This window comes from Ciconia boyciana, chromosome 26 (genome assembly GCF_034638445.1).
Source record: "Ciconia boyciana chromosome 26, ASM3463844v1, whole genome shotgun sequence".
NCBI classification, from domain to species: domain Eukaryota; kingdom Metazoa; phylum Chordata; class Aves; order Ciconiiformes; family Ciconiidae; genus Ciconia; species Ciconia boyciana.
Genome location: NC_132959.1, coordinates 832,252 through 849,545, shown reverse-complemented (window position 1 = coordinate 849,545; position 17,294 = coordinate 832,252). Strand labels below are relative to the sequence as shown.

Here is a 17,294-nt window from a genome sequence, read left to right as displayed (position 1 = left end):
ACCCCCTTACCCAGCTCCACCATGTGTACCCCCTTTGCTAAAGCCGCTCTAACGGGTGCCGGGCACCCCAGCGGGGGCTGCCCCCTCCCCCCCCCTTCATTTGGGCTCGTTGTGGGGACCAAGCCTCCTGCCGCCGTGCCGGGGCTTTTCTGCCGGGACCGATCCAGACCCGGGAGCACAGAGCCGGGTGCCTACGGCCGCGCTCGGCTGGCTGAGGGGTCGAGTTTGGGGGTGCCCAGCCCGCCCCGCACTCCCCCCTGGCCAGGCTTTCCTTCGCCTTGCACCCCTCGGGCGGCCGCACCCTGAGCCGGGTGCTGGGGCAGCACCCCGGGGCGGCCCTGGGGGACCGGCCACCCGCGGCAGGGTGCGTGGCGTCCCTGCACAAGGGACTACGAGTCCCAGCGTGCTCCGGGCCGGGCCCGGCCCCGTGACGGCGGCGGCCCGCTCCGTCCTTCCCCGCCATCGCAGGGCGAGGAGCGGGCGGCTGCGGCCATGCTGCGGCCCAAAGCCCTGACGCAGGTGCTGAGCCAGGCCAACACCGGCGGGGTCCAGAGCACCCTGTGAGTAGGGCTGGGGGGCCGGGGCCGAGGGGCGGCTTCCCCTGCCCGTGCGCCGGGGGCTGCAGGGCCGGCTGGCCGCTTGGTGCGGGGCGATGCCCCTGCGAGGAGATGCTTGCTTCGCCCTGCCCTGGAAATGCCCCCCCGGGGGGCGAGGGGCCCTGCAAGGGGCGTGCACGGTGCTGGGGCTGTGCACGGTGCCAGGGATATGCACGGTGCACACTACGTCGTGCACGGTGCCGGGGCTGTGCACGATGCCACGGATGCGCACGGTGCCAGGCACATGTACGGTGCACAGTGCATGGTGCACAGTGCTGGGGCTGTGCACAACGCCAGGGACATGCACGGTGCGCAGTACATGGTGCACGGTGCCGGGGCTGTGCACGATGCCACAGATGCGCACGGTGCCAGGCGCATGTACGGTGCACAGTGCATGGTGCACAGTGCCGGGGCTGTGCACAACGCCAGGGACATGCACGGTGCACAGTACATGGTGCACAGTGCCAGGGATATGCACGGTGCACACTACATGGTGCACGGTGCCGGGGCTGTGCACGATGCCACGGATGCGCACGGTGCCAGGCGCATGTACGGTGCACAGTGCATGGTGCACAGTGCCGGGGCTGTGCACAACGCCAGGGACATGCACGGTGCACACTACATGGTGCACAGTGCCAGGGATATGCACGGTGCACACTACGTCGTGCACGGTGCCGGGGCTGTGCACGATGCCACGGATGCGCACGGTGCCAGGCACATGTACGGTGCACAGTGCATGGTGCACAGTGCCAGGGACATGCACGGTGCGCAGTACATGGTGCACGGTGCCGGGGCTGTGCACGATGACACGGATACGCACGGTGCCAGGCGCATGTACGGTGCACAGTGCATGGTGCACAGTGCCGGGGCTGTGCACAACGCCAGGGACATGCACGGTGCACAGTACATGGTGCACGGTGCCAGGGCTGTGCACGATGCCACGGATACGCACGGTGCTAGGCGCATGTATGGTGCACAGTGCATGGTGCACAGTGCATGGTGCACGGTGCCAGGGCTGTGCACGATGCCACGGATACGCACAGTGCCAGGCGCATGTACGGTGCACAGTGCATGGTGCACAGTGCCAGGGACATGCACGGTGCACAGTACATGGTGCACGGTGCCAGGGCTGTGCACGGTGCACACTACATGGTGCACAGTGCCAGGGCTGTGCACGATGCCACGGATACGCACGGTGCCAGGCGCATGTACGGTGCACAGTGCATGGTGCACGGTGCCAGGGCTGTGCACGATGCCACGGATACGCACGGTGCCAGGCGCATGTACAGTGCACAGTACATGGTGCACAGTGCCGGGGCTGTGCACGGTGCACAGTACATGGTGCACGGTGCACAGTACATGGTGCACGGTGCCAGGGCTGTGCACGATGCCACGGATACACATGGTGCCAGGCGCATGTACGGTGCACAGTGCATGGTGCACAGTGCTGGGGCTGTGCGCGGTGCCAGGGACACGCACGGTGCACGGTGCTTGCCCGCCAGGCTCGTACCCGGTCTGCACCAGGTCCCACTGCTGCAGCAGGCAGAGCCACCGCAGACCCACGCTGCCCTGCTCGGGACTGGTGCCACCCCAGAGCTTCCTGGCTGTGAAGCCCCCCACCCCCTGCCAAAATCCCCTGCAAACCTGGGGTGTCCTGGGAGCAGCGCGGGGCGGAGGACTGGGCTGGGGGGTTTGCTCTGCCCCCGGCACTGCAGCGGGGTCTGGTGCCCCACTGGGTTTAGAGGCACCAGTTCGCCCCCCCCATATCATTTCCAGGCTCCTGAACAATGAGGGGTCCTTGCTCGCCTACTCGGGCTATGGGGACACTGATGCCAGGGTCACCGCGGCCATCGCCAGCAACATCTGGGTGGCCTACGACAAGAATGGGCACCAGGCGTTCAATGAGGACAACCTCAAATTCATCCTCATGGACTGCATGGTACGTGGGGCTGGGGGCTGCCCTCCCCTCCCCGGGGACCCTGGCACTGCCGTGGCCCCGGGGGTCCCCTGGGACCCTGCCAGCGGTCCCTGCCAAGCAGGGGGTGCGATGGGTGCTGTTTCTCCCTGGGCAGGAGGGGCGAGTGGCCATCACGCGGGTGGCAAACCTGCTGCTCTGCATGTACGCAAAGGAGACCGTTGGATTTGGGATGCTGAAGGCCAAGGTAATGCTGGTGGGGAGGGGGCCGGGAGGGTGCAGGGCCGCGTCCCTGCTGTGGGGTGGGAAGGAGCTGCTGAGGAGGATGAGGATGGGAGTGGTGGAGGAAGCTGCCGTGCCTGGGACACCTCTTTCCTCCTTGCAGAGGCTCCTCTGTCCTCCGTGCCAGCCCGGGCACCACACCACACCTTTTTAAGGTTCTAAAATGAAATATAAATTAAAATAAGCATGCGGGCGGTGTGCACGCAGGTTGCAAAATCCACCTCGGCGCCGCTCACGCCGCTCTCTGCTCGTAGGCGCAGGCGCTGGTCCAGTACCTGGAGGAGCCGCTCACGCAGGTGGCCGCATCCTGAGCACGGGAGCAGAGGGGCTCGGAGGTGCCGCCGTGCAAAGGCCGCTTGCTTCGACGCCGTCACCGGCGCGGGTGGGGGGGTGAGCGGCCCCACGGGCATCCCGGAGCTCGGTCCTGCTTTGGTGTGGCCTTTAAAAATAAGGGGGGGGGGGGGGCAAAAAAGTGCATGGGGGGAATAAAAGTGTCTGATGCTTGTGTCCTTTTGTGTCTTTTGCGAATAAAAGGAGGAGCTGGGGGGGGAACGCACGCCCGGCCGGGCTGGGGGTGCCTTTGGGGCTGCCCGTAGCTCCGCGATGGGCCATCGCCCTGGGGAAGAACAGGGCAGGGGCTGCGAGGGGCTCGTGTCAAGTGGGAGTGGGTACAACAGAGCCGAGTCCCCCGCACCCTGCCCGGCTGCATTGGGGTAGCAGGGGGTGGCGGGGGCTCCTTCCCTTCCCCAGTTTCCCTGGCTTTCACATGATGGCAGCAGAGGCGAGGAAACGCGTTCGCAGCCGGTTGGAGCCGGGCTGAGCCGGGGGCTCTGCTCCTGGCCTGGCTGCCCGCGCTGCCTGCCCTGCCCGCTGCCCCAGCCTGCCCCGCGCTGCACCCTGCGCCGGCCTCAGCAGCCAGGATCAGGCCCCAGCTCCTCCTCCGGCCACCCCGTGACAGTCCCAGGGGTGACACTACCTGCCCAACCTGTGCTGCGACACCCAGTCCCACCCCTTGAGTCAACCGGCCACGCTGCACCGCCAACCCGGCCAGCCTTGCCGTCGCTCCCCCAGACCCTACTTGCTCCCCCGGACCCTGCTCGCTCCCCGCTCGCTCCCCGACAGAGAGGAAACTTTGCCCCCTCCATCTCCTCCCTCAGCGGCTCTCGGAGCCCGGCCCGCCCTGCACCGTCTGCTCGAGGCTGTGCAGCGGGAAGGAGGAAACGGAGCGGCGGTGGCCCCGGCAAGGGCGCGTGGCAGCCGGGGCGACATGGGCAGCGCCGAGGAGGATTATAACTTTGTCTTCAAGGGTGAGTCCTGGGCTCGATGCAAATCCCTCTCCCCAAAAGGGATGGAGTGGGAGGCCAGGGGCTGCGGGGCGGGAATTGGGGTGCCTTCCCCCCAGGGCTGTCCCAAACTGGGATGTTGTTGACCATCCCCGCAGGTCTAGTGTGTGCCAGGAGCTGCAAAGGGTCAGGGGATCGGGGAGCAGGCACCGGCCTCGGCCGCGTTCCCGGCTGACGGCAGCGAGGTCAGGGTTGGCAAACGGCACCGGGGTCCGCGGAGGCACGGGGAGACCCATGCCCACCCCCAGGCTGCACGCGTGGGACGCCGGGCGAATTGCTGGTGCGCGGTGGGGGCTGAGACGGCCGGGGCTGAGCGTGCGAGACATAAAATGCCGTGCGAGCCCATTAACCCCTGAGAGCGGCAGGCATTTGAAAGTCCTTCTGCTTGCGGTGTCCTGGGTGGTGGCACACGCAGAGGACGCAGGGGTCAAACCTGGGCTGGAGAAACAGGGGCACGGCCTCATGCCCCCCAGCTTGAGCTCTGCAGGCACGGGGCCCCGGCGTCCTGCGTCTCTGCCGGGTGCCACCAGCCAGACCCCGCTGGACCTAGGTGCTCCCCTTGGGCAAGCGGAGACGGAGAGGCACCGGTGTGCCGCCAGTCCTGGGCGCCCACCACAGCGCGGTGACCTGGGGCTTGCCAGCATCCTCGCCCTGCTCCTGCTGCCCAGAGCCTGGTAGCCGTGACCCCCCCGAACAGCACTGGGGCCACGCCAGCAGACCAGGAGCATGGGTGGGCTCAGCCAAGGTGGCTCAGCCGCGCTCGAGGGGCTGGGAGCTCGTGACGCGGGGACGGGACCCCCGTTTGCCGAAGGAGTGACCGTGCCGGGCATTATTACCCACATGCCTGCCCAGCCTCCATGCCCTGGGGTCATCAGGCAATGGGGGATGCCCGTGCACCCTGTGCCAGCAGCTGGGGTGGTCTGGCTGCCACAGTGCCAAGGCAACGAGCTGCTGGCTGGTCTGGCTCAGGTCAGAAAGGGTTATTTGAATAAATGTGACGTGGCTTGGAGCAGCCCTCTCCCCTCCTCGACAGCTCCAGTGGGCTTTCTCCCTTCCTTCCACAGTTGTCCTGATCGGGGAGTCCGGGGTGGGCAAAACCAACCTGCTCTCCCGCTTCACCCGCAACGAGTTCAACCACGACAGCCGCACCACCATCGGCGTGGAGTTCTCCACCCGCACCATCCTGGTGGGAGACGCCGCGGTGAAGGCTCAGATCTGGGACACGGCCGGGCTGGAGCGGTACCGCGCCATCACCTCTGCGTAAGGATGGGACGCCTGAAACCAGGGCTCGCCCTCGTACCTGGGTGGTGATGAGCCCCACGGGTGAGGACGCTGTGGGGGGTGTCCAGAGTGTGGGGTGATGGTGGGGTTCTCCCATAGGTATTACCGGGGGGCCGTGGGTGCCCTGGTCGTCTTTGACATCACCAAGCACCAGACGTACAATGTGGTGGACCGCTGGCTGAAGGAGCTGTACGACCACGCTGAGGCCAGCATCGTCGTCATGCTGGTGGGGAACAAGACCGACCTCGCGCAGGCTCGGGAGGTGCCCATGGAGGAGGCGAAAATGTTTGCAGGTACGGGCTGACACCCTGCCACGGGGCTGGGGGCTTGGGAACCTCCCCGGTAGCGGGGACCCGCACCAACGCGGGCACCTGAACATCTCTAAAGGGGCTCCAAAATGGAGCCGTGCCCTCGCCGGGGTCTGCATTGTCTCGGGCGACTCCTCTCCTTGCAGACAACAACGGGCTGCTCTTTGTCGAGACCTCGGCGCTGGACTCCACCAACGTCGAGCAGGCGTTCGAGACCATCCTGAAGGGTACATGCACTGGCACCATGGTGCAGCGGGGTCCTGGGGACCGGGGCATGGCAGGGTCCCTTACCGGGGACACAGGGCTGGGCAGAGGATGCGCGGCGCGTCTCTCCTCTCTCCTGCTCCACGTGAGCTCTTTGGGGCTGGTTTCAGAGTCGTCTTTCTGGCTGGTTTGGTTTCCGGCCTTTCGTGCTGGGCGTTTCGCTCTCTGCACCCCATGGCTTTGTTCTCACGGCCCGCAGGCAGCCCCGAAGTGCTGGGGGCTCCTTCTCCCCCTGTAATCCCCGGTCCCCTTCCTGTTGTCCTGGGCTCCTGACTCAACGTCTCCAGCACCCTGCTGAACCAGCCGTGGGGTCCTGGGGGGACGGGGAGGGACAGGGGTGATGCTTGGCCAGGAGCACCTCTCCAGGAATGGCAGCCAGCAGCATCAGGGCAGGAGCGCAGCGAGGTGTGCCGAGGTGTGCCGTGCCGTGCCGTGCCGTGCCGAGCCCGCCTGGCCCGGCGAGCTCCCAGCCCTGGCACAGGGTGAAGCACTAATCCCGGGTTGGGCAAGAGGAAATTGCCCAAGCGCAGGGTGTTCCCCAGGCACCGCAGGGATGCAGCTTGGGGGACCTGCTCCCTTGTCACCCCTCAACTCGTCCCTTCTGCTGCATAAAGGGGAAGGAGAGCCACCGGCGTGCCAAACAGCAGGCGAGCAACGGGGCCTGCGGGCTCAAAGCTGTCCCTGCGTCCCCGGGGGCCCTTGGCTGACACACAGACCCCCCCGGCACCTCCTGTTTTGCAGAGATCTTCCACAAAGTGCAGAAGCAGAAGCAGAGGAGCAGCCAAAGCAACACGGTGTCGCTTGCCGGCGAGAGCCTGGAGAGCGCGGCCCCGGCGCAGACGGAGAAGCGCCCGTGCTGCGTGGCCCTCTGAGCTGGCCGGGCACCCCGGCAAGCTCCCGGGGACCCCCGCAGCCCCGGGACACACCAGTGGCGTAGAGCTGGGTCTGCCTCCACACAGACTCGTCTGGCCACCGGCACAGGCTGGTGTCACCCAGCCTGCGGTGCCACCCCCGTCCTGGTGCGGTGGGGACCAGCAGCCCAGACAGTGGCCAAATTCTGCCATAAATGGTGAGAAGCACCAGTGCCGGGAGCTCTTCTCTGTCTGCTTCGTTTTTGCCGGGCCCTGATTAGCATCACCACCGTCACGCATGGACCTCCCAGCCCCTCCAGACCCGCGGTGCAGAGGATGGAGATACCCCCGAGGCACCGCTGGGTGCCGAGCCAGGCGGTTCTGGCCAGGATTGCGCCAGCGACGGGAGCCCCTCCGATTGCGTCTGGCCCTGGGGTTGCTCCTGTGGGGCCACCCTGTGCCACGCGCTGGGGATGTGGCTGTCCCCACAGGTCTCCATCCCCACCGGGGACTGCTCTGGGGTCGTCCCAAGCCCTAAGGAGTGAAGTGGCAGTGCCCAGTCCTTGGCACACCTCTGTCCCCATCCCAGATGTGGGACGAGCGTGACGGCAGGACCTAGCGAAGGTCCCTCCCATCTGCACGGTGGGACGGGGCTCGGTGCAGAGCCTGGTGCCAAGGGGCCCGGGAGCAGCTCCATGTCCAGCGCAACGGTGACGCAACCATTAAAGGACTTGCAAAATGCAGGTTTGCTGAGCTGGAATTCCTGCGTGTTTGTGGTCCCATCCCCTGGTCCCCACCTCCATGACACACTGGAGATCGTGGTCACCCAAGCAGCCCAGCCCACTGCCATGGTCCCCCTGCACCCCCTCTCCACACAGCCTTTCCCAGTCCATGTCCCCACAGCCTCGATGGCTTCTAGGGGACGGCTGGCAGTTTATCAGTCCAAACCGTGACTTGGCCTCAGCCAGTTACCCGAAACCCCTCGGAAATGGGAGAGTTACTGCCGGATTCTCCGTGTCTTCCCCTAGTTCTGGGCACTCGCTTTCCCTTTGCACCGTGCAAGACGCATCAGCCCAGCTCCCGTTTCACGTCCGTGGTTCTGCGTGGAGAGCGCGGCCATGACTGTCCCCATCGGTGGCACATGTGCACGTGGTGATGGCCTTTCCCTGCTGCCGTGCGGCGCTTTGCGCGAGGACGCCCCGATGCGACGCACCCCAGAGCCCTCGGGAAAGCACGGCGGTGCTGAGCAGGGAGCGGAGCCCTCGCCCGTGGGAGCAGCCGCATTCCTCCCCCCTTACCTGGCCCAGGTGAGCACCTGGGCGGTGACAGGCAGCCCTGGCCACCAATGGGTGTGGAGGAGGAAGGGCTGTGGCCACCAATGGGTGCACAGGGGACAGCCCCTGCCAGCGCTGGATAAGGCCCGGAAATCCCAGTTGGCCCAGTGGGAGCGGGGCTGTGGTGCTGGGGGAGATGCGGGGCAAGGACGATGAGTACGACTACCTCTTCAAAGGTGGGTGTCCTGCCCCGCCTGTGCTGCTCTGGCCATGCCTGCAATGAGCTGTGCTCGGTCTCAGCCTGCTGCAGGTGCCGCTACCTCCATGCAGCACCCTCGGGATAGAGCTGGAAGCCGGGGCTTCGGCTCGTACTGGGATAGAACACACGGGTCCCAGTGCTGGGGACCTGGGGGAGCTGGTTGGGGTGCTCCCCTATGCTGGGCAGAGAGGTGGTGGCTATCGGTGGTGCTGGGGCCTCAGGGTGGGGGCTGAAATGCTGCCGTGGTCCAAGGGTTTGCACAGAGCTGGTCCGCGGCCGCTGGGTGCGGGTGGCTGTTTGTGGCCCTAGTGCTCATTAAAGCAGCTCGTTACTGCTGTGGGGAGAGTCTGGAGCCCTCACCTGGGTGCAGCACCCAGGGGAAGGGTGGCTGTGCCCGTGGCAGGGTGCTAGTCCCCGGGGGCGGCCCAAGGAGGCAGGGGTGGTGGGGAAAGCTGCTCCGTGTGGCACTGCGGGTGCTGTGCCGGCCCCTGAGCCCTCCTGAGCGGGTTTGGGTGCTCTCCTCTGGGTGGCCGGGGTAGGAGGGGCAGTTCTGGGGGCTGAGTGAGCGATGCCAAGAGGAAAAGCTGTGCTGCTCGCCTGGCCGCAGTTAAGGGAAAGGATCCGGGGCTCCGGGGTTGTCCTTCCTGGCACTGGTCACGGCGTGACCTCTCCGGTGCGCGAGGGGGGGACAGGGCTGGGCCCTCGGAGGTGCGGTGTTGGTTTTCCTGGCTGTAGGAGCTCAGCACCCCTGCGGAGCGTTCCCATCCCAGCCGCCATCCCCTGCACGCACCGGGTTTCCCTGCTGTTAGCAGCTTTCCCCTTGCACCGGCTGCCGTGCCGTGGCCGGAGCGGGTGCTGGAGGAAGCCAGGGGACAGCTTGGCAACGTCACAACCTCCCGAGCGATAAAAGCCGCGGAGTGAGATCAGCCGGTGGCCGGCCATGAGTCAGCCTCCCCGTGCAGCCCTACCCGAAAGGCCCCGAGACATTCCAGCCGCCAGCACGATGGTAGCCCCTGGCTCCTCGCACACCTCCCCTGGCCCCTGCCCAGGAAAATCCTCCTCTCTGGAGTTATTCTGGGACCTGGCGAGGGGGAAACTCTGATGCAGCTGGAGCTGGGTCATGCCTCGGAGCGAGGCTCCTGGGCAGGAGCTCCTCGGACTGCTGTGCCCTTTGCGTCTCGCCCAGCGCTGCACCAGCAGCGTGGCTCTGAGATGGCCCTGGCGCGTTGTCCTCCTGCGGTGCCTGTCCCTTCCCTGTGATCCTGCAGGAGCCGGGGCTGAGAGCAGCTTGACACGGGGCTCTGCCTTCCCCTCCTCGGTCTTGTGGTGATCTGTGGAGTCCTTAAAAAATAAGAGAACTCAGTTTTCCGTGCAAGGTCTGTTCATCCCTCTTGACGTAGGAGCAAAGTCCGAGGGAGACGCAATGTTTAGGGGCACGGAGCCGGGCCAGCGCTCTCTGGGGTTAGACGGCTCTGCTGAGACCAGCTTCTCCCCCTGAGAAACGGCCACCGCTTGAAGCAGCGTTATCCTGATTCCCACTGAGATGGGAGCATCAGCTGCCTTCTCCTCTTGCAAAGCACGATGCAAATTCCAGCTGTGCTCACGGGAAGGCCCTGGATGCTGCTGGAGGGGCTCGGGCTAGATGGGAAACAGCCCTGGGCATGGCTGCTCCTCGGACCCTTCCTCAGGGCCCCTGCGTGGAGCTCCAGGCTGCTTCCATTCCCACCTCTGGGGTGGGACGGGATGTGTCAAGGACGTTTCACCGGTGCTCGCAGGGTGCGTGCTCTCTGCTTTAAACAGCTCGTGCTGCGTGTTCAGAGGCAGCAAGGACTGAGCCTGTCGAACGCTTTTGTGCGTGGGGTGGAGGATGCTGCTCGAGTCCCTCTTGCCCTTCAAGCTCAGGGGCATGGGGCTGAGCATGTACCCTCTCTGCACCGAGGTGCCCGGCGGCTGCCGGATCCCTGCCCCATCCAACCCCCTCCCTGCATCCCTGGCGTGGTACAAAGCCCGCAGGAGCGCAAGGAGTGTGCCGTGGCCGTGGGGGTCTGTGCAAGGTCAGCGTGTGCCCTGCACGGGCTGGCTCTGCTCCTTCCTCCCTCACCCAGCCTGGTTTCCTAAGGCTTTCCCATACCGATATTTTTTTTTGCTGGCTGCAGGGATGATGCAGCACGACACGCTCGTGCCTCAGTTTCCCCTGGCTGTACTTAGTGCCGTCTCCTGGCAGCCAGGACTCTTGCAGGCATCGGCTGCGCTGCCTTCCTGTCCCCGGGCCACGGAGGTGCTTGGGGCCGGAGGCAGCTGGAGCACAGCGCTGCCGGGATAGGGGATGTGGCCGTTGAGCCGGGGGAAGCAGCAACTTCCCGTTGATTAAACACCATGCCCATATCAAAGCAGCAAGGCTCAGTAAGCGTTAACGAACCTGGCTCATCACTGGCCTGCATTTTTCTACCGGTTTGTCCAGGGTAGCCCAGGCTGTCACGGTCCTCCTGGGCCTCCCCGTAGCACGCAGCGGCTCTCGGCGCTGCACGGAGGAGCCACCCTTCCCCCTGTTGCCGGCTGCCCTGACATGGCGGTTGCCAGCAAGGTTCCGGAGCCTTCCAGCTGCCTTTGGTGACCACAGGGAGCTGCTCCACATGCCGTTGGGCTTCACGGAGCGATGCTATTTGCTGGCTGCCCTGCAACGAGGGTTTTGGCAAGGGGGTGGCTACGTTGTTGGAGGCTTTGCATCCCAGCCTGTGCAACGGAGCCAAGTCCCTGTGAGCTGGAGCTGATGGGGAAGGGGTTATCCAGGACACAGAGTGACATCCTTGGAGGATGGTGGCTGCTGAGCCTTGAACGAGCGTAGACGCGTCTCGCTGCAAAACCCAGGCAAATCCTGCAGCGTGCTTCGCAGCCCTGGTGACGAGTGCAGGGGTACGGCATACCCCGTGGTCCTCCGCTGCTGCTCTGGCGTTCCCCCCAGCGTGGTCACTGGATGGTTGTGACTGCAGCCCTGCTGTCGTCAGATCCCGGTGGGGAGGAGCGTCCCCCGAGCTTGGTCCCACAAGGGTGGGCGAAGTGAAGTGGGAAGCAGGCCGCGTTCGAGTGCCCCTGGGGAATGAACAGAATCAGCAGTGGGGGAACTAAAAAAAAAAAAAAAGGAAAACAAAAAAACCCAAGAAACAAAAACCCAAAACCTGTTGGGTCATAAACTCAACAAACTTGATAGGGGAGCTGTGTGATAAAGCCTCCCCAGAGCCTGTTGCACCAGATTTTACAGGAACCAGTCAGATCTGGGACAGGCAGAAAATGCACTTAACTAACCCACACCCAGGGACTTTCCGGCTCATGGGCTGGACCAGTAGCAGAGGAGGAGGAGGAGGATGATGATGATGATGCCTTCTTTCAGACCGGGTCTTTAAGTCCTCTTGTGTGCCCTCAGGGTTGGAGCTCGGGCTGGAAATAGGGCACCCGGTTCTGCTTGGTCCCTCTGGCCTGGCTGTCTCCAGGTCCTGGCTCTGGTTTTCTGCCTGGTTTGTGTCCGTAGGTGCATACGGCACCTTCCCGTCCCCGGTGCTGGGAAGGAAACCAGTCCCTGACCTGGGAAACCAGTCCCTGACCTGGGCAGGAACTTTCTTGAGGGGTATTTACAGGTAGCTGCGGTGCTGCCGGGACGAGCGGAGGCTGCTGGCCCTGCTCCCCGAGTGCAGCTTCACAGTTGCAGCCCCCTTGCCCGGCAGCTTCTCCCGGGATGAAATGGAGGTGGGGTCTGGGGTGGGGGCAGATGGGGAGATCCTCCGTCCCTGCCAGGCTGGGCTGCGGGGTTTGCCGGGTCGGTCGGCATTGCAGGATGCGACTGCCTTTGCTGGGTGTCCGGGGGGGGCTGACGCTGTGCTTGTGCCCCCCAGTTGTGCTCATCGGGGACTCTGGGGTGGGGAAGAGCAACCTGCTCTCGCGCTTCACCCGCAATGAGTTCAACCTGGAGAGCAAGAGCACCATCGGGGTGGAGTTTGCCACAAGGAGCATCCAGGTGGACAACAAGACGGTGAAGGCTCAGATCTGGGACACGGCCGGGCAGGAGCGGTACCGGGCCATCACCTCGGCGTGAGTTTCCTTCCTCCCCACCCGTGTCCCTCAGCTGGGGCCCTGCTGTGACCCTGTCCCCCTCGCTGTCCCCCAGGTACTACCGGGGGGCGGTGGGAGCTCTGCTTGTCTACGACATCGCCAAGTACCTGACGTACGAGAACGCCGAGCGCTGGCTGAAGGAGCTGCAGGACCACGCTGACGCCAACATCGTCATCATGCTGGTGGGCAACAAGAGCGACCTGCGGCACCTGCGGGCCGTGCCCACCGACGAGGCCAGGAGCTTTGCAGGTATCTCCCCCGTCCTGCCCTGTCCCGTCCCATCCAGGGCGGCTGTAGCTCATGGCACCCGCTTGAGCTCGCCCTGTCCTTGCAGAGAAGAACGGGCTGTCCTTCCTTGAGACGTCTGCTCTGGACTCCACCAACGTGGAGACGGCTTTCCACAACATCCTCTCGGGTAAGGGGCAGCCAGGAGAGGCGGGAGGGGGGAACGGAGGTGGTTTCGGACATTGTGTCCTCCCAGGACCCCGCTGGGGACCCTGGCTGTACATCTGGGGTGGGATCCTGCTCCCCTGGATGGGGAGATGTGGGCATTTGCATCCCTTGAGCTGTGTGTTTCGGGAGGGGGCAGGTCCCCCACTGAAATACATAATTAAAGAAAATTTTTTTCCCTTCTCTTCTCGCTCTGCTGGCAGAGATCTACCGCATCGTGTCGCAGAGGCAGATCACTGGGCAGCCGGAGTCGGAGTTTGGCCCCACCACGAGCATCGAGCCCATCCGGGTGCTGCCCACGCAGCAGGAGGGCAGGCAGGCACCCTGCTGCCAGAACATCTGAGCCCCCTGGGGTGCCCCCACCCTGGCACCCCCCACCACCACCCACCACATGGTGGCATTGCGTTTCTCACCCTCTACCTCTGCTCGCTGCGGCTCCCCAGAACAGGGCGAGCCGGTGGCTGCTTCTCCACGACTGCTCTTGTGTGCACCATCATGCTGCCTGTGTGCTCCTCTCCCTGTGTTTATGTAGGACCTACACAAATAGGGGGGGAAAAAGCATCAGGGTCTCTCCCCATGGTTTGGGACGTGCCATCCCCTTGTGTCCCTGCTTCCTCTAGCCCTGGAGGCAGAGTCACTGGGTGACTCAGGGTGGCACTGAACAAGCCCGAACATTGCGACTCCGTTGTTTGGCACCACATTTCTGTGGCACCCCTGGGTGCAGCCCTTCAGGGCAGGGTGCAGAGGGGGACGCTGGGTGCACCCTTCTCTTGCCTGGTGAAGCGCGCAGCAGCACAGCCGGTCGCGCCCAGCCCTGCCCCTTCAACACCAAGGGCTGGGCGTGCCTCTGGGTGCTGCTGGGGCAGCTGTGGGACACCCCAGGGTGGGGTGCGGGAGGTGACACCCCACTCATGCCTGGAAGGAGCCGGTTTTTCACGCTGTGAGCCCCTCGGGGCGTGCCTGCGGCACAGCCCCAGCAAAGGGAAAAGCTGCACCTCTTCCACTGCTGCCCCAGCCCAGGGGGACTGGAGCAGTGACCGGGGGGGACAAGTCCTTTGGGGGAGCCCTGGGGAGGGGACAAGGGGGTCCTGGGGCTCTGGTGGGGTGAGGGTGAGGATGGGGTGCTGAGGGTGGGCACCTGGTCCCTCCCCACACCCCCCTGTGTGGTGGCTGGTGCCAGCGCACGGGGACCCTCGGCTCCGGCCTGCGGGGACCCTCCCGCGTGACCTGAACCTGCTCCGCTCGAGGGTTTTGCCACTCGTGGCTGGGGGCTGGTGACGGCGTGGCCCGGCCTGGGGACACAGCTGCCACTAGATGGAGTGGCTGCTGCACCTACGGGGTGACAGTGGCCCCGGTCCCCTGCCTGGGGGACAGCGGGAACCTCCCAGGGTAAACATCGCCCAAGGTGCTGGGACAGACTGGCCTGAGCCCGGTGCCGCTGTCAGGGGGTGATTGGCAGGTGTCAATCAAGAGGGGTGCAGGCACTGCGGTGGCCTTCCTGGGAAAGCCTGTCCCTTCCCATTAACCCCAGCGCCGGGAGCGTGTCCCCCATCGCAGCACGGGGTGGTCTCTGTCTCTCCATGGCTGCCCCGGGTCACCCCGTCTCCCTTGGCCGCGTCGGCAGGATCTGTGCCAGGGTCCTGCCTCGGGGCTCGATTTATCGATGAAACGGGAATTTGGGCAAAATCCCCAAATAAAGTTGCTGCTGGAGGCTCTTTCTCTCTCTGCCAGGGTCCTTGCTTGAGGCCGGGAACTGTGCCAAGCTCTGGCCCCGCGCCTCTGCCCGCTTGGGCGCAGAGCAGCTGGGCAGCATCCCCAAGCGATGAAGGGCGTGAGAGGCGCGGAGGAAGAGGAGGAGGAGGAGGAGGGAGGAAGGTGTGACTGTAGCCTGGGCAAGGGGGTGTCTTGCTGGGAGGCTGGAGGGGAGAGCTTGAAATTCAGGCTCAGAGGGGCAGGTTGGATCCCGCTGCCGTGGCACAGGGGAGCGTGGGGGGTGCACGAACCGGGCGCAGAAATGGCCGCGTCGCGTGGGTGCCGGCCCCCGTTTGGGTTGAGGTTGCCCCTTTTTTTCCAACCGACAGCGCGCCCACCCCAGCCCTGGCAGCATCTTAACCTCGGCTTGGGCCGTCCCGGTGCAGCGTGTCCCCACACCGCAGCACTTCTCTGTCCCAGAGGCAGCCTCATCCCTGAGCTGGCCAGACCATCCTTGGCCGCATCCTGTTTGTGTCTGGCCATGGCTGGAGGCTGTCCCCAGGTGAGTGACAGTTATTATGCCACCCAGCCGGACTCTGCCCCGTGCCCACACCAGCTGGGAGAGCCCAGCCGGAGAGCTGCCAAGCGCCATCCCCTCCCGCACCACCATCTGCCCGCACCGAAACGCCGTGCCAAGAGGTGATGTCAGCCCCGACGCCAGGCAAGGTGGGTGCGCGGGGGAAGGATGCTGCCCCCGGCTCCGCAAAGGGACGGGGGCTGAGCCAAGCATCCCTCGGGGCTGGCTGCCGTCAGACGTGCCATCTAGCCAGGCACTGGCACGGACACGCGGGATGATGAGCTCATTTAGGCTCACGGAGACACTTTCAGGCTCGGCAGCTCAGTTTTGTTCCAGGTTTTCCAGCTTTTACGTGATTGCTGCTGGAATGAAGTAGTGCGAAGGGTGAAACAAGGCACAGGTTTGCACACAAGGCTCACGGGCACGGGACCTTGCTGCCAGCAGGACTGGGAACAGCAGCTGGTGCAAGGGAGCTGCTAGTCTTGTAAATTAAACTCCTTTGCTCTAATTAACCCCGAGAAGTGTTGCGAAGGGCGGGAGAGACCCGTGACGGGTGGTAGAAGGAGGTTACGGCCCCGCCGCCCCTGGAGCTCAGCCCGGCCAGGGGCCCGTTCCCAACCACCGCTCCCGGACCCCCTCCTAAAGCGTGAACAGACAGAAACCAAGAGCAGACACCAAGTTTCTTAAGTAATAATACTTTAATAAAATTAAGTTCTTAATGTAATTTAGCACATTTAATACATTAACCCTTTCCCTTCTTTGTTTTCTACAAGTTGTGCAACATCATTATTTTAATTTTTTATTTTATTTTAATTTTTTTCCTTCTCCCCTTATACTATACGCCTCAAAACTCAGACAACGAGCCTAACTCTACTTCTATGTTCGGTTATATCTCTCTCTCAGGCCTTTATTTTTGCGTAACGCCGGAGAGATGAAAATACCTGGATGGAACATGTGATCGGTTTCCAATAGTAACAATCCCGACTACAGGTTTCCTATGACGTTAAAAGAAAAGAGAAAAGAAAAGAAAAGGAAAAAAAAAAAAAGCAAACACAACATAATAGGGAATGGACTTTAAATGGAAGGGCCACACAGTCAGGACGGCCAGGCTAACGCCGGGCAACTCTGTGGCTGGCTGGCTCAGCACGAGGTTGGTAGTACCGTGGAGTAGGACCGTGCGATAGCACCCGGATCCGTGGGAAAGCGGATACACACAAACTTGTACAGCGTTTTTGAGCGAGGACGAGAGAAAGCTAACGTGGTACTGGTCAAGCAAAAACCATGAAGGGCTGGCGGAGGGCTGCGCTCCCCTGGAAGCCGCTGCTGCTGCGTGGGTATTGCCGAGATCGGCTGCTGCTGGTGCCCAGTGGCTTGGGTTTCGTTTTAGCTCATTTCTTACATGGGAAATCCCACCGGAGCGGCTTTGCCAGAGCCCCAACGGCAGCAAGCTGGAGCCTGGATCTCTTTGATACTGGGGCAGAGCCGGAGGAAATCCTCTGCAGCCCCAAAGGCTCCCGACCGGCCACGCAGCTGGATGCCCGGGGGCTGCTCGGGGGGATTTCCCTGGCTCGCCTGGGGCTGGGATCAGAGTCGGCTCCGTGGCACGGCAGCATGACCGGGCTCTGCAGCGGCCATGGCTCCAACAGACCTGCTAGTGCGGGATTCGTCAGCGCTCGTGCCCGCTGCCTTTCATGTTTGCTTAACGCTGCTTTTAACCCAGGAGCAAATCCTCAATTGCAAAACAGGATCTGGCCCCTGATTTTTTTTTCCCCTTTTTTATGATTATCTTGAACAGAATTCATAAGGAAAAAGGAAAAAAAAAAGTGCTGATTGTTTCACAGACGAGCAAGCGTGAAACTTGCTTCACGAGCAAAGCAGCCTGCGACCGTGTCTCTCCGTCCCAGCTCCTGGGAGCCAAGATAAGATCTCTGCGGCCACGAAGCGCTGCTCTGTCTCGCCGCTCCGTTTCTCTGCAAGTTGTTTCAAAAGCATCATCGCAAGACCAGAAAACACATTCTGCCATCAGCTGCCTGGTAAACTGGTGCCACCGTTGGAGGGTGACTTCGTTTTTTATCCCTGCGCAGACAGGAGCGGAACA

The 17,294-nt window shown here is 63.7% G+C and overlaps 3 protein-coding genes across 3 annotated transcripts; all 3 read left to right on the top strand.

The window, feature by feature from the left end:
- Positions 1-405: 405 nt before the first annotated feature.
- On the top strand, positions 406-3,239 carry LAMTOR2 (late endosomal/lysosomal adaptor, MAPK and MTOR activator 2). The gene is made up of 4 exons (XM_072846608.1): positions 406-560; positions 2,373-2,535; positions 2,669-2,758; positions 3,048-3,239. The coding sequence occupies exons 1-4, from the start codon at positions 493-495 to the stop codon at positions 3,102-3,104; spliced, it is 378 nt and encodes a 125-aa protein (XP_072702709.1). The 5' UTR covers positions 406-492; the 3' UTR covers positions 3,105-3,239.
- A 346-nt stretch (positions 3,240-3,585) lies between these two features.
- Positions 3,586-7,561, top strand: RAB25 (RAB25, member RAS oncogene family). Its single transcript, XM_072846607.1, has 5 exons — positions 3,586-4,100; positions 5,201-5,396; positions 5,517-5,710; positions 5,872-5,952; positions 6,731-7,561. Exons 1-5 carry the CDS (start codon positions 4,061-4,063, stop codon positions 6,859-6,861), a joined length of 642 nt encoding a protein of 213 aa, XP_072702708.1. The 5' UTR covers positions 3,586-4,060; the 3' UTR covers positions 6,862-7,561.
- A 749-nt stretch (positions 7,562-8,310) lies between these two features.
- Positions 8,311-13,270, top strand: LOC140644010 (ras-related protein Rab-11A-like). Its single transcript, XM_072846467.1, has 5 exons — positions 8,311-8,350; positions 12,261-12,456; positions 12,533-12,726; positions 12,812-12,892; positions 13,131-13,270. The coding sequence occupies exons 1-5, from the start codon at positions 8,311-8,313 to the stop codon at positions 13,268-13,270; spliced, it is 651 nt and encodes a 216-aa protein (XP_072702568.1).
- Positions 13,271-17,294: the final 4,024 nt, after the last annotated feature.

Bases quoted from the DNA above. Each gene is read 5' to 3' on its own strand.
- LAMTOR2 (XM_072846608.1), top strand. From the start codon at position 493: ATGCTGCGGCCCAAAGCCCTGACGCAGGTGCTGAGCCAGGCCAACACC. The intron at 561-2,372 runs GTGAGTAGGGCT...TATCATTTCCAG, and splicing joins GGCGGGGTCCAGAGCACCCT to GCTCCTGAACAATGAGGGGT. The intron at 2,759-3,047 runs GTAATGCTGGTG...CTCTGCTCGTAG, and splicing joins TTGGGATGCTGAAGGCCAAG to GCGCAGGCGCTGGTCCAGTA.
- RAB25 (XM_072846607.1), top strand. From the start codon at position 4,061: ATGGGCAGCGCCGAGGAGGATTATAACTTTGTCTTCAAGG. The intron at 5,397-5,516 runs GTAAGGATGGGA...GTTCTCCCATAG, and splicing joins TACCGCGCCATCACCTCTGC to GTATTACCGGGGGGCCGTGG. The intron at 5,711-5,871 runs GTACGGGCTGAC...CTCTCCTTGCAG, and splicing joins GGAGGCGAAAATGTTTGCAG to ACAACAACGGGCTGCTCTTT.
- LOC140644010 (XM_072846467.1), top strand. From the start codon at position 8,311: ATGCGGGGCAAGGACGATGAGTACGACTACCTCTTCAAAG. The intron at 12,727-12,811 runs GTATCTCCCCCG...CTGTCCTTGCAG, and splicing joins CGAGGCCAGGAGCTTTGCAG to AGAAGAACGGGCTGTCCTTC. The intron at 12,893-13,130 runs GTAAGGGGCAGC...CTCTGCTGGCAG, and splicing joins TTTCCACAACATCCTCTCGG to AGATCTACCGCATCGTGTCG.